This window comes from Histoplasma capsulatum, genomic scaffold (assembly GCF_000149585.1).
Source record: "Histoplasma capsulatum NAm1 scaffold_8 genomic scaffold, whole genome shotgun sequence".
NCBI lineage: Eukaryota > Fungi > Ascomycota > Eurotiomycetes > Onygenales > Ajellomycetaceae > Histoplasma > Histoplasma mississippiense.
In genome coordinates, this window is record NW_001813975.1 from 202,770 (window position 1) to 214,233 (window position 11,464).

The following is an 11,464-nucleotide window of genomic DNA, read 5'->3' on the forward strand; positions in this document are numbered from 1 at the left end:
GTCGACCAATCTCAACAGGCGTCCGGCTAAGGAAGAACCAGTCGAAGCGGAAAAGTGGACTTTCCCTGATTTCTTCCCTGATTTTCTCATAGAGGCCCTCGCCATCGACGCCATGCCTATCCAACATCACAAGGAGGAATCTATCTTCTTCTTCTGTGTATACCTTCTTATTTGTCGTGGAGACGGTATAATTCACTTTCAGTTGTTGGAGTGGGACGCGGTACATTTCCATTTTCTTGCGAAGCATCTTGCGCTGGTGGTTCATTTTGCGCATCTTCTCTTCACCTTGTTCGATGACACGGATATGTTTAGGGTAATCTTGAATTTCAGTATATCGCTTCCAGAACACCTTTGCATACTCTTTGATCTCCTCGGGATCCTTGCTGTCTACTTCTGTAGCAATCTCGTTATAATTAGTGCGACCGAACTTTGCGGATCCGTTGATAAATTGTTGAAAGTCTCGTCGATTCCAGTTGCCAAAGCCTTCTTCGGATAATGCGGCCTTTTCCTCCTGTTCCTCTTCCGTCAACGGAACGGCATTGTCGATTTCCTGTTGCTCCAATTCTCGCTCAGCTTCTCTATCACTGAGTTCCTCGTCAGGCCCATCAGGGAGAACTGCCTTGTATCCAATCTCCTTATGGAAGTAGGCGGTTTCTTTTTCCTGTAACTCCTGTAGTTTTGGAGGGAAGAACTGCCAGTCATGAATGGCAATCTGTTTCGGTGCTCGCGGGACCTTGGGTTTTGGGTCAGCAGTCCTACCTCCAGTAGCCAACGCCTGTCGATAATACTGGTCCATAGAGTACGATTGTTCTTTCCGTTCACGTTTTGCAGGGTTGATCCAGTTGATAGCAATATCCTTCTTTCGATTGGTGAAGTCCTCTCCGTTCCACTCATACGCGTTGTCGGATGTGAACTTCTGAAGATCATCGATTCCAAGTTTCTCATATTTCTTATTCAGTTCCGCTGTACGTTCTTCGCCTTTTCTCAAAATTTCGTCGATATCATCTTCTGAAATGTCATTGCCTTTCGCTAGAGCTCCCGTTGGGCCCTTGGTATTGAAAACGCTAGCGGCACCGTGCTGGATCATGCTCAGCAGTTCATCTTTAGACGCGGCATTCTTGACTTGCTGCTGAGCTCGTCCTTGTTGGATAACCAGTTGATCTAGTCTTAGTTTTTGTGCTGCGCGTTCGAGGACTTTTTCTTCAATTGCATTTTCAGTCACAAAACGGAAAACAACAACTTGCTTTGTCTGGCCGATACGATGAGCGCGATCCATGGCCTGTAAATCTGCTTGGGGATTCCAGTCGCTGTCATACAGTATGACAATATCAGCGCTCGTGAGATTGATTCCTAGACCCCCAGCTCGTGTCGTAAGGAGGAAGATAAACTTCTCCGAGCCAGGGCGGTTGTATTCGTCAATTGCAGCAATACGATCTTCATGGGCAGTCGAGCCGTCAATTCGACAATATTGATGTTCTCTGAAAACACAATAATCCTCCAAAATATCAAGAACCCGGCTCATCTGTGAGAAAATTAAGACGCGGCTTCCTTGATTCTTCATTCGCTTTAAAATTTTATCCAAAATCACCATCTTTCCAGCGTTATCAATCAGATGCTCATCAGTGGTGTAAGGAGGCCCCGGCTCTGCACCCTCAAAAAGATACGGGTGGTTGCAGCATTTCCTCAGTTGCATAACTATATTAAGTAGACGGGTTTTGGATTCACGTTTGCCTTGGGCTCCATTGACCGCATCGATATCCTTCTCCAGGATTTTCTGGTACCATTTTACCTGCATATCAGACATGCCAACATACAAGTTCATTTCCTTCTTGGGAAGCAAACTCTTTTCAACATCACCCTTAACACGGCGGAGCAAAAATGGTCGGAGAACTCGATGGAGTTGCTGCACCACGGTATCCTGATCTGCTTCCTGATTGGAGAACCACTGGTCGAATGCGTCAGAGTCTCCAAAGACATCAGGTAAAAGAAAATTGAGAAGTGCCCAAAGCTCATGGAGATTATTCTGGAGGGGTGTTCCAGTAATTAGGAGTCGATTCCTTGAGTGGAAAACGCGGATGATTTGAGCCAGAGAAGATTCTTCATTTTTTATCCGATGAGCCTCGTCAATGACGATATATTCCCAGGCGAACTTTTTCAAATGAGATTTCTCCCTCAGAACCATTTCGTAACTGGTGATACATACGTCGAACTTTTCGTCGACGAGCCGCTCATTGATGAGCTTGTGGCGGTCATCTTTTGCTCCCTGAAGAACGAGAACATTGACGTCAGGAGTCCACTTCGAGAATTCTCGATGCCAATTGTCGAGAGTTGATTTTGGAACAGTAATGAGATGTGGACCAGTTATGCCACAAATGTGCCTTAGATAGCCCAAAAATGCGATTGTCTGTAGTGTCTTCCCGAGACCCATCTCGTCGGCGAGAATTCCAGGAAATGCCATTCTCGTGAAGCGAGACTAGCCAGTTCAAACCAGCGACCTGGTAATCCCTCATTTCACCTCCCTTGACAAATGCCGGTGATTCTCGGAATACCGTTTCGGCCTGGCCACCGCGCTTCTCGTCTTTCAGGAGTTCCGCATCTTCTTCTTGTTCTGTCCGCCGCCGCCGCTCCCCACTAGCACCACCTTTACGCGTGAGACCTTTCCTGGCGCCAGCCTCCATTTCATTTTGACGATCAATCTCTGCCATGATTTCTTTTATGCGGGGGTTTGGATTCGTTTCAATAAAGTGCCGAAAAAGGTCAGTCAGTCCAAGTAGGTAGCGAAATCTGCGGATCGAATCATCTTCCTGGAAGATAAGAAGGAAGACATTAGAATTGGCCTGAAAGGAATGCATCTTGAAGAAAGCGGGACGCGTAAGCTGGAGCTTATTAGTTTATGATTACCTTCGATTCATCGAGACGCCCATGTTTTCGGCCCAGCACACTTTTCCGGAGCTGAAATGCCTCTGATCTTCGTTTGCGCCCATCTTGTTGAACTGTATCGCCAGCGATGCTACTTGCAGTCGTATTTGGATTGGTATCAGAATCCTGGCAGAGGTTAGACTTTCCATCTGAATACTATTGAAAAGTACTTGCACGATCGCGGGTTGCCTTGAATTGGCAAAGGCCATACCGTGTAGTCCGGAGTATCCTGGTAATCCTAGAAGGTTATGTGTTAGCGATATCTTTAGCTAGATTGGCCTGAACATTTTCATATAAGACCCGGGCGCTGGGGTGGGCTGCTGGAAGACAGGAGTGAAAAGAAGTTTACCATCATGCTGTGGTCCTCGTCACGGGCTCCCTCCATAGTTTTGGATGTATGGCCATTGGCATCTGCCATAGGAATATCTACCTTCGAGGGGGATTCCGACCTGGACGGATGAGAGAGTGAAGGTGCCATATTTGAGCGCACCGCGCAACGTCTGGCCAGGAACAAGGGGAAATAAAAAGACTAGACGCGTTTAAACAAACACAGGAAGCAGAATTTGTCGAGAAGACGAAGCGAAGCGATGGGGAAAGATAGGAGGAAAGCGTGGGAGCTGTCGTGACTGGCAGGGTTCATGCCGTGAGACCAGAGTTGACGTTCGCGATTGAAGATGGCGAAGGCAATAAGAAGGAATCGCGTGGGTGCTGCTCTTGGTGATGGCTCAAAACGGCCCGAAGCAGCAATTCACGCGCACCGATTGGCCGGAGAGTGGCTGACTCAGCTGGGACTTGGCATAAATGGAACAATGATTGTCCGATAATTTCTCCTGTGGCATACCTTGGCGCCTTCGTGCCAAGTCGTGGAAGCCACACAGGAACAACATCAATACAGTGTTGGGATATCGCCTCCTGGCCTCTGGCTGTTCTTTTGCTGTATATGACTTTACGTTGCATTTTCCGAGGTCTTTGGAAACATCCCCTTGTGATTTATATATCTGTTTTCTACGTAACTACCACTTTATTCGCCAGCGTTTTGGGGCGTTTCGTTCGAAAACTTCACCACCAACGAGAGTCCTTTTTGGATCGACGAAGCAGAAAATATTATTTTGGCTACACCCCTAAACTCCTAGAACATCTCCAGCCATGGACTCGATGAGATCTCTTAACACGTCTCTGCCAGTTTCGTCCCCTCGTTCAAACTATTCACAGCCCCCTGAGCAACTGCTTCAAGCCTTCAAAACCGCAGCTCTCTCTGTGACAAACCTCTACAAAACAGCCGTTTCCGACCAAGCGAATGCCCGCCAAATTGGATACCAAGAAGCCTTGGAAGACCTTAGGGCTTTTCTCGACAAGGAGAAGATTGGATTGAGTGATGGGGAAGGGTCCAAAGTGCGATGTTGGGTCACGGAGCGGATTGATGGAACCGGCACAACCGCCACTTCGATGGATAGTGACGATGAGCGGGGGGAGCTCGACAACAAACGAGGCGGGAGTATATCGCCAACCATCACCAGAAAACAGACACCGGAGGTTAATCATACAAACCAAGCGCCCCGACCCACCTCTCCTCCACGGCAAGAAACAAACACTCACCACCCATCATCTACCACTGCAGCATCGTCAGATACGTATGTTACGCCATGCAGATCAACCACTTTCACGTTCACCACTGGACCTCAGTTCCCCGTCCCTCAACAGTCCGATGTTGATATGCAAACATCTGAGCATGTGCCAGCGACTACCACATCCTTGCAAACCGACTCTTCCCACCAACCACACTCATCAGCTATCAGTAGCTCCCCGACCGTCAGGGTTGAAGTAGTTCCCCGAGGATCCAGAACACCCCATCGACTCAATAGCGGGAATCGACACGGCACACGAGCATCGGTGCGAGATCCCGCTTCTAATAATGGATCCAAGAGAAAATTCCATTTTGGGGATTTTTTTGATATCTCAAGTCTTGGGAATGGGCGAGACGCCTTTGGAGGCGGCAAACGGGGACGCTTTATATAAATAGTTAACTGAACGTCGACGTTTGGGGGACATAAAATTAAGATAGAGAAACATTCGGATAGGGTGATAACGATGGAGCATTATTATGGAGCATTATTATGGCATTCATTTGCTTTTTCTTTTGCTTTTTCTCCCCCCTTTCATTGGCTTCTCTCTTTTGCTTCTTCCCGCCCCTTTTTTTTCAACGGTCAAACCCATAGTGATATCGTGATTAGAAGCATTTACGGAGTCAATATTCCAGCATTTTCATTTTACATAGATAGCATCCAATCAAGATACCCATGATCAGATGATATGGAGCTCATTTTGCAAATTCATGTACACATATCTCACACTTCCCCTAGGGTGACAAGTTTATCCAACGCTTTGGAGGAGGCAAAAGGCCTTAAGGAACATCCTGCTCCCCGTCCTGCCGTGCAACATACTAGTATCTATCAATGGAACAATGCCCAACAATGATTAGAGTGGTATCACATCTAAAAAAGAAAACAAGTAAATTTTTAATGAAGAGCGCGCCATATCCCCATTCCAACCAGCGTCGCCGATATCGTCGCAATGCCTAACCGTCTCGAACCCATCCTATACGGAGACTTGCTATTCAAGATAACCTTTTCTTGTTTCGTGAGATTATTCATGCCGGAAATGTAGCTATATACGCCGAGACCAATGAAGGCCAAACTTCCTATATGAATATGCGTTAGAAAAATTCAATGTGTTTTTTTTTTTTTTTTTTTTTCGGCTCGTCTTCCCCCGAAGGGGAGGCTATATCCGCACCTGTAACCTTACAAGCAAGGCAATCATCCTCGTATTTTTCTTGCGTAATAGCTTTCTTTATATCTCTGGGAGTTACGTCCCATGAAGTATCCTCTCTAGCCATTATAACTTATTTAATTAATTAGCCGTGAAGGAGCGGAGTGATAGCACACTCGGAATCAGCGTTTGGGTCTTGAATTTTCTCGTCATATCATTGCTCCGTTCTCTACTATCTAACTCAGCAACGTCAATCAATTGTATTGTACAAATCCATGACATGGGTAATGTATCGACCAATCAATCAATGAACTAGTGGACGTGGTTTGGATGATACATACATTTTTTTCGAGAGAGCTTTATCAGGTTGGGATTTAGCACTTTGCGGAAACTCAACTTCATGTTACTCCAAACTGGGAGACTGGGAGAGGCGATGACCACACTTTTACATAATCACTCGTCCTCCTCCATCATCTTTCACTCTTGTTTAAGCTACCAGCGAGCAGCAAAGATAGCAGAGCCGGCAACAATGAACAGCGCTGTAGAAGCGCTTTACATATTCGATGAGCTGAAGTAAGTGACTCCCAAGATATAAAATAAAAGAAAATGAATAAAGAGTAGCTAGTTTGTCTGTGTTACTGAATTTTACAGCACTCCTATCCTTGAGCACGTCTACCGCGGCCGACCTCCCGCCGCAACTGTGCTCCTCACTCTCTTCCGCGCCCACCCCACCCCGCGCCCTTCACTCCTATATCTCTCCAATGCCTCCCCCCCAATATCCGTTTTCTCAGTAACACATTCAAACCTCCTGTTCCTAGTCCCTTCAAATTCGGAGAGCGAACCCCTCATCGTCCTCGAATTTCTCCATCGCCTCATCGATGTGTTGGAGGAATTCGTCGGCGCCCCGCTTCTAGCGGGGAAGATACAAAGTAATTATGACGTTGTCGCGCAACTATTAAATGAAATGTGTGATGGGGGGATTATCTGCAATACGGAGCCGAATGCCCTGCAGGAAATTGTTGAGATCCCGGGTTGGATGGATAAGCTCCTTGTTGGGGTCGGCTTGCCAGGGTCAGTATGCCACCCCGTTATTATTTCGCAACCTTTGTTTTGATTTAGGTTTTTTTTTCCTGCTCGTTCTGGGAGTGGTGGGCTGACCAGTAGCTGTGCAATATTCCGCATGAGCCAAATAGTGCTTCACCAATCCTTGGTCCTTCGAATTCGCTGAAATCCTCATTGACCACTCCGTCACATGTAAATGGAGCGTCAGCACCGGCCATCCCCTGGCGACGGCGGGGAGTCCGGCATACATCCAACGAGCTATACGTTGATATAGTTGAATCTTTATCTGTTACAATGGCTCCTTCAGGAAGGCCGATTTCAGCCCTGGTGCATGGGACTATCGTCTTCACTGCGAAAGTGTCGGGCGTGCCCGACTTATTACTCTCCCTTGCTGCCCCCGGAGGCCAGAAGAACCTAGCCCACAAATTCCAACTCCCCGTATTCCATCCATGCGTCCGCCTTGCGCGATGGAGAGAAAACCCTGGAGAGCTCAGCTTCATCCCTCCCGACGGTCGTTTTGTTCTGGCAGGCTATGAAGTCGACCTGCAGCCCGTCGAGCCTGACGCGGATAAGCCACCCAACCACATGGAAAAGTTATTCCTGCCTGCCACTGTTGATCTGCAAAGATCGCTGGGGCCGACCGGTGCTGAATTCGAAGTCCGGCTTACCTTAAACACCAATTTCCCTGGCCTGCCACCCAGAAGTGGATTACCCGGCCGCGGTTCAGGGACATCTACCCCGTCATTCCTCGGAGCTGGCTCCAGTTCCAGCTCCAATGCCCCGACCATAGAAGAAGTAGTAGTCACAGTCCCCATCTCTTCCTCCGTACGAAACCTCTCAGATCTCCGCGCCAGCCGCGGCGAAGCAAATTTCACGCCAGGGAGCTCCATGCTCAAATGGCGCGTCCCGACAACTAGCAAAGATGCAGGTAGTGTTTCCGGCACCGCAATACTACGCTGCACAATCATCGGTCCCCTCTCCTCGCTCGCCGACGAAGAGGACGATAACGGACACGAGTCCCCAACCACCACGCGCAATCAATACCGCGCGAATCCTCTAATTGGCTACTACGACGACACCCTTACCCATCAGCCCGAAAGCAGCAGCTACCAGCAGCTGGAACAACCCCGCACCACCTCTATGTCTATGGCATCATCCGGTCTGCAGGGCTCGACGAACACAGCGACGATACCGCTCGAACGTGCTCGCAAGTCTCAGATGGCGTCTTTGATGCCATCTTCTGTTTCTGTGTCGTTTACGGTGCGCGGATGGCTGCCGAGCGGGATACGGGTCGACGGGTTGATGGTCGACACGCGTAGGAGTCGGGGGCTGGGTGAAGGGGTTAAGCCGTATAAGGGGGTTAAGTATTTATGTGTTAGTCGGCAGGGAGTGGAGAAGAGGTGTTGATGGACGGGGGAAACAAAAAATTGATCAGAAGGATTGAAAATGGGGGAGATTATATATATATATCTAATGAGTCCTTTTCCTTTCTTTTTTTTTTTTTTTTTTTTTTTTTTTTTTTCTTGAAAACTCATCAATGGACTAGCTCATGAATCGTGAAACGAGACCGGAGTGGGGGATCCATATCTCTTTCCTCTTTTAATGCTAATTTTGCTGTTCAATTTTTAAATCGGCGCGGGAGACATCATTATCTGCAGCAAGATCATCCCTTTAACTCCGCTCTCCACCAACGACTGGCCTCTATTTCTTACTTCCCTGCTCTCCTTTGCCTCATGGATATCCCAAGGGGAGTATGTATGCATATGAGACACGCTATTTTAAAGGGGGAAAAACAAAAAGAAGAAGAATCAGAGAAAAGAAACTTTCATGAAATCAGAAAGGCGTAAGCAGGAAGCGCTATTTCAGATTCACGGTCACTTTTTACGGCGGCACATACATATACGTACATACATAATAGCTTTTAGAGAGAAACACTAAAGAAGAAAATGCAAAAGAGCAAGGAAGAGTAACTGGAGATCCCAATGAATGGAATGGAAAGCTTTTGCCATGGTAAACTTAGGCGAGCATGGGACAGACGAGGGACAGTAACGCAAGGGCTGGGCAATGGGAGTGGAGGTCCATCGAAATCGATTAAGAGATCATAAGAGGTTTTTTTCCCAAAGGAAAATGGATAGTTAGTTAGGTACAGAACTAATTAAGTAATCAATAAACAATAATCATGCTGGGAATAAAGATGTTACTTCGCAATAGCCAGTCGCAAATGGAGGAAGACGCGGAGATGATGGATGTTTCCATGGACCTAATTTATGGCCCTATGAAATTTTTTTGGATTTAGACTTTGACTCCGCGCTTGATGTAGTAGTTGAGGGCGATGGCGGCTATATAATTTTGCGTACGGAGATACGCGGAATTATTAGTTAGTAACAGGTTACAGATTGTAGTTGGGATTGAAGGTAAATAAAGAAAGTAAACTACATATGAATATCGCTTGAGGGTGTTTGTTTGTATGCGCAAATTTTTCTTGGAAGCAGGATATACTTGTTTCAAAAACAGCAGAACTGAAGAAATATGTGGCGCTGATATGCTGTACGAAATGGGTATAAAGAGAAGGAACGTGTTAGAATAAAACCGCAGGGCACGGATTTAGTTAGTTATTAAGGGAAATAATCTGGAAAAATGCAATACAGACATCAAGAGATGGGGTAAGGGATTATTTAAAAGGAGGTATGGTTCGAGTTTATGATGAAGAACGTAAGGGGTTGGCATTAATATGGTAAGAGTTCGAATACATTAAAATGAGATTATGAAAAGGAAACGGGAACTAAAATTGGAAGGAGAAGGAAAGCAAAGAAGGGGGAAGAGGGAGACGGGGAGATTTGACTAACCGACAACAGCAACAGCCGCACGACTTGCTCCGGACTTATTAGCGCCTCCACCAAACGTAATGAACCAAATTATCCAGCCCCAAAAGCCAGTCGTTGTTCTCCCACTCCGATCGAAATTGGGAGCCACTGTCCTGTGCCGGAGTGTGCTCCGCAATTTTCCAGCGTATGGTGGGTATCGAACAGAGAGCATTCGTTCGACCCAGCCTGGTGTAGTGGCGATCGACCGCCGGTGCACGAATGCATCGAAGCTGCTTCGCCCATGGTAGGCACCGCTTCCACTCTCGCCGACACCACCGAAGGGCACGTTTGGAATGACGCCGTGCATGTAGGCGTCGTTGATTGTGGCACCTCCGGAACGGACGCACGAGAGGACTACGTGGGAATTTTGTGTGTTAGTATCGATTAAAGTTTAGAGATAGCAAAGAAGAAAATTGAGGAGGGCAGGGGGGGGTTAGCAATGAATAAACACAAAAAAAAAAACGGCACCTTTTTCGACCTCCTTTTTCGTTCCAAATGCGTAAGCGGCTAACGGAGTATTATCGACATCATTTGAGATCCTAATGGCCTCATCAAGATCGCCTACAGGCAAAATCGTGATTACTGGGCCAAAGGTCTCCCGGCGGATGAGAGGATCATCTGCAGAATCGACCTGGACCAAAGTCGGTTCGATAAACCGCTCCTTTTCATCCATTGTGCCCCCGAGCAGAATCTTGCCCTTCGTGCTATCAATCATGCCTTTAATCCGGCGGAAAGCGGCATCGTTAATGATACGGCAGAAGTCTGGGGATGCCTTCACGCCATCTGGGTAAAACTCCTTCCACACCTTGCCAAACTCCGTCACCAGTTGCGACACGATCTCTTTATCGACAAGGATGTAGTTTTGCGACAGACAAACCTGGCCAGCGTTGAAAGTCTTAGCCCAAAATAGCCGTCTCGCAGCCAGTCGCACATCGGCTTTCTTGGTGATAAATGCTGGATTGCGGCCACCAAGCTCGAGTAGAACTGGGGTCAGGTTGGGAGCAGCAGCTTGGGCAACAATACGGCCGACGGTAGCGTTGCCAGTAAAGCAGATTTTGTCCCAGCACTCAGCTAGAAGAGCCTGGGTTTCTGTAGCTCCCCCCTGGACGACAGACACAACATCTGGATCGATTGCAGCTTCGATAATTTCCTGCAGCACAGCGGCACAGTTGGGCGAAGATTCACTCGGCTTAACCACGACTGTATTTCCTGCCGCGATAGCACCAATTAATGGAAGAATATTAAGGCTAAACGGAACATTAAAAGCTCTATGCAAATAGTTAGTGATCGTTCACATCCATTGGTTCATACGTCGAAGAAGATCCGCTGCGCGGAGGTGATAGGTGTAGCTCACCCAATCACAAGGATGCAGCCCAAGGGGTCCTTTCTGATTCTCGGCTTCATCAAGGTAAACGGCATATTAATATTCTGGGCTTTCTCGTCCTTGGCCCACTTGGCCACGTTTTTTTGTATGAAGACGATATCGTTCTCCACTATGTTGATTTCAGATACATAAGCTTCATATTTTGGTTTCCCCAAATCCCGGTAGAGGGCTTCCACGACTAAATGTTCACGATCTTTCAAGCTGTAGTTGGATTTAATTGACGGAAAAGAATTTGGTCAGTTTAGGAAGGGTGATAACAATCGCTCAATAAAACAAAATAAAATGACCAAGGCAAAGAACATAGAAGAAAATCCAAAACTCACGCCCAGTATAGCTTTCGCAGCTGTTGAATCCGGAACTCGATAGGACGAGTCTTGTGTTGGAAGAAAGTAGTGCGCACCTTCCTGACTTTCGCAGGGATCTCCTCCACAGGGGTGAATTGGAGAGTCGGGAGGTCGACAGTAGCCAT

General features: G+C 47.3%; 4 protein-coding genes across 4 annotated transcripts; 2 read left to right on the top strand and 2 right to left on the bottom strand.

Annotated features, from left to right (window-relative positions):
• Window positions 1-86: 86 nt before the first annotated feature.
• HCAG_07060 (chromatin remodelling complex ATPase chain ISW1) lies at window positions 87-3,397 on the bottom strand (the record flags this gene model as incomplete). The annotated part of the gene is made up of 6 exons (XM_001537588.1): window positions 87-116; window positions 164-2,473; window positions 2,550-2,804; window positions 2,902-3,075; window positions 3,131-3,157; window positions 3,269-3,397. The coding sequence occupies 6 exons, from the start codon at window positions 3,395-3,397 to the stop codon at window positions 87-89; spliced, it is 2,925 nt and encodes a 974-aa protein (XP_001537638.1).
• A 668-nt stretch (window positions 3,398-4,065) lies between these two features.
• Window positions 4,066-4,718, top strand: HCAG_07061 (predicted protein; the record flags this gene model as incomplete). Its single annotated transcript, XM_001537589.1, has 2 exons — window positions 4,066-4,550; window positions 4,658-4,718. 2 exons carry the CDS (start codon window positions 4,066-4,068, stop codon window positions 4,716-4,718), a joined length of 546 nt encoding a protein of 181 aa, XP_001537639.1.
• A 1,496-nt stretch (window positions 4,719-6,214) lies between these two features.
• HCAG_07062 (conserved hypothetical protein) lies at window positions 6,215-8,154 on the top strand (the record flags this gene model as incomplete). The annotated part of the gene is made up of 3 exons (XM_001537590.1): window positions 6,215-6,258; window positions 6,337-6,756; window positions 6,879-8,154. 3 exons carry the CDS (start codon window positions 6,215-6,217, stop codon window positions 8,152-8,154), a joined length of 1,740 nt encoding a protein of 579 aa, XP_001537640.1.
• An 885-nt stretch (window positions 8,155-9,039) lies between these two features.
• HCAG_07063 (conserved hypothetical protein) lies at window positions 9,040-11,464 on the bottom strand (the record flags this gene model as incomplete). The annotated part of the gene is made up of 7 exons (XM_001537591.1): window positions 9,040-9,086; window positions 9,247-9,292; window positions 9,598-9,965; window positions 10,080-10,383; window positions 10,417-10,858; window positions 10,966-11,196; window positions 11,319-11,464. The coding sequence occupies 7 exons, from the start codon at window positions 11,462-11,464 to the stop codon at window positions 9,040-9,042; spliced, it is 1,584 nt and encodes a 527-aa protein (XP_001537641.1).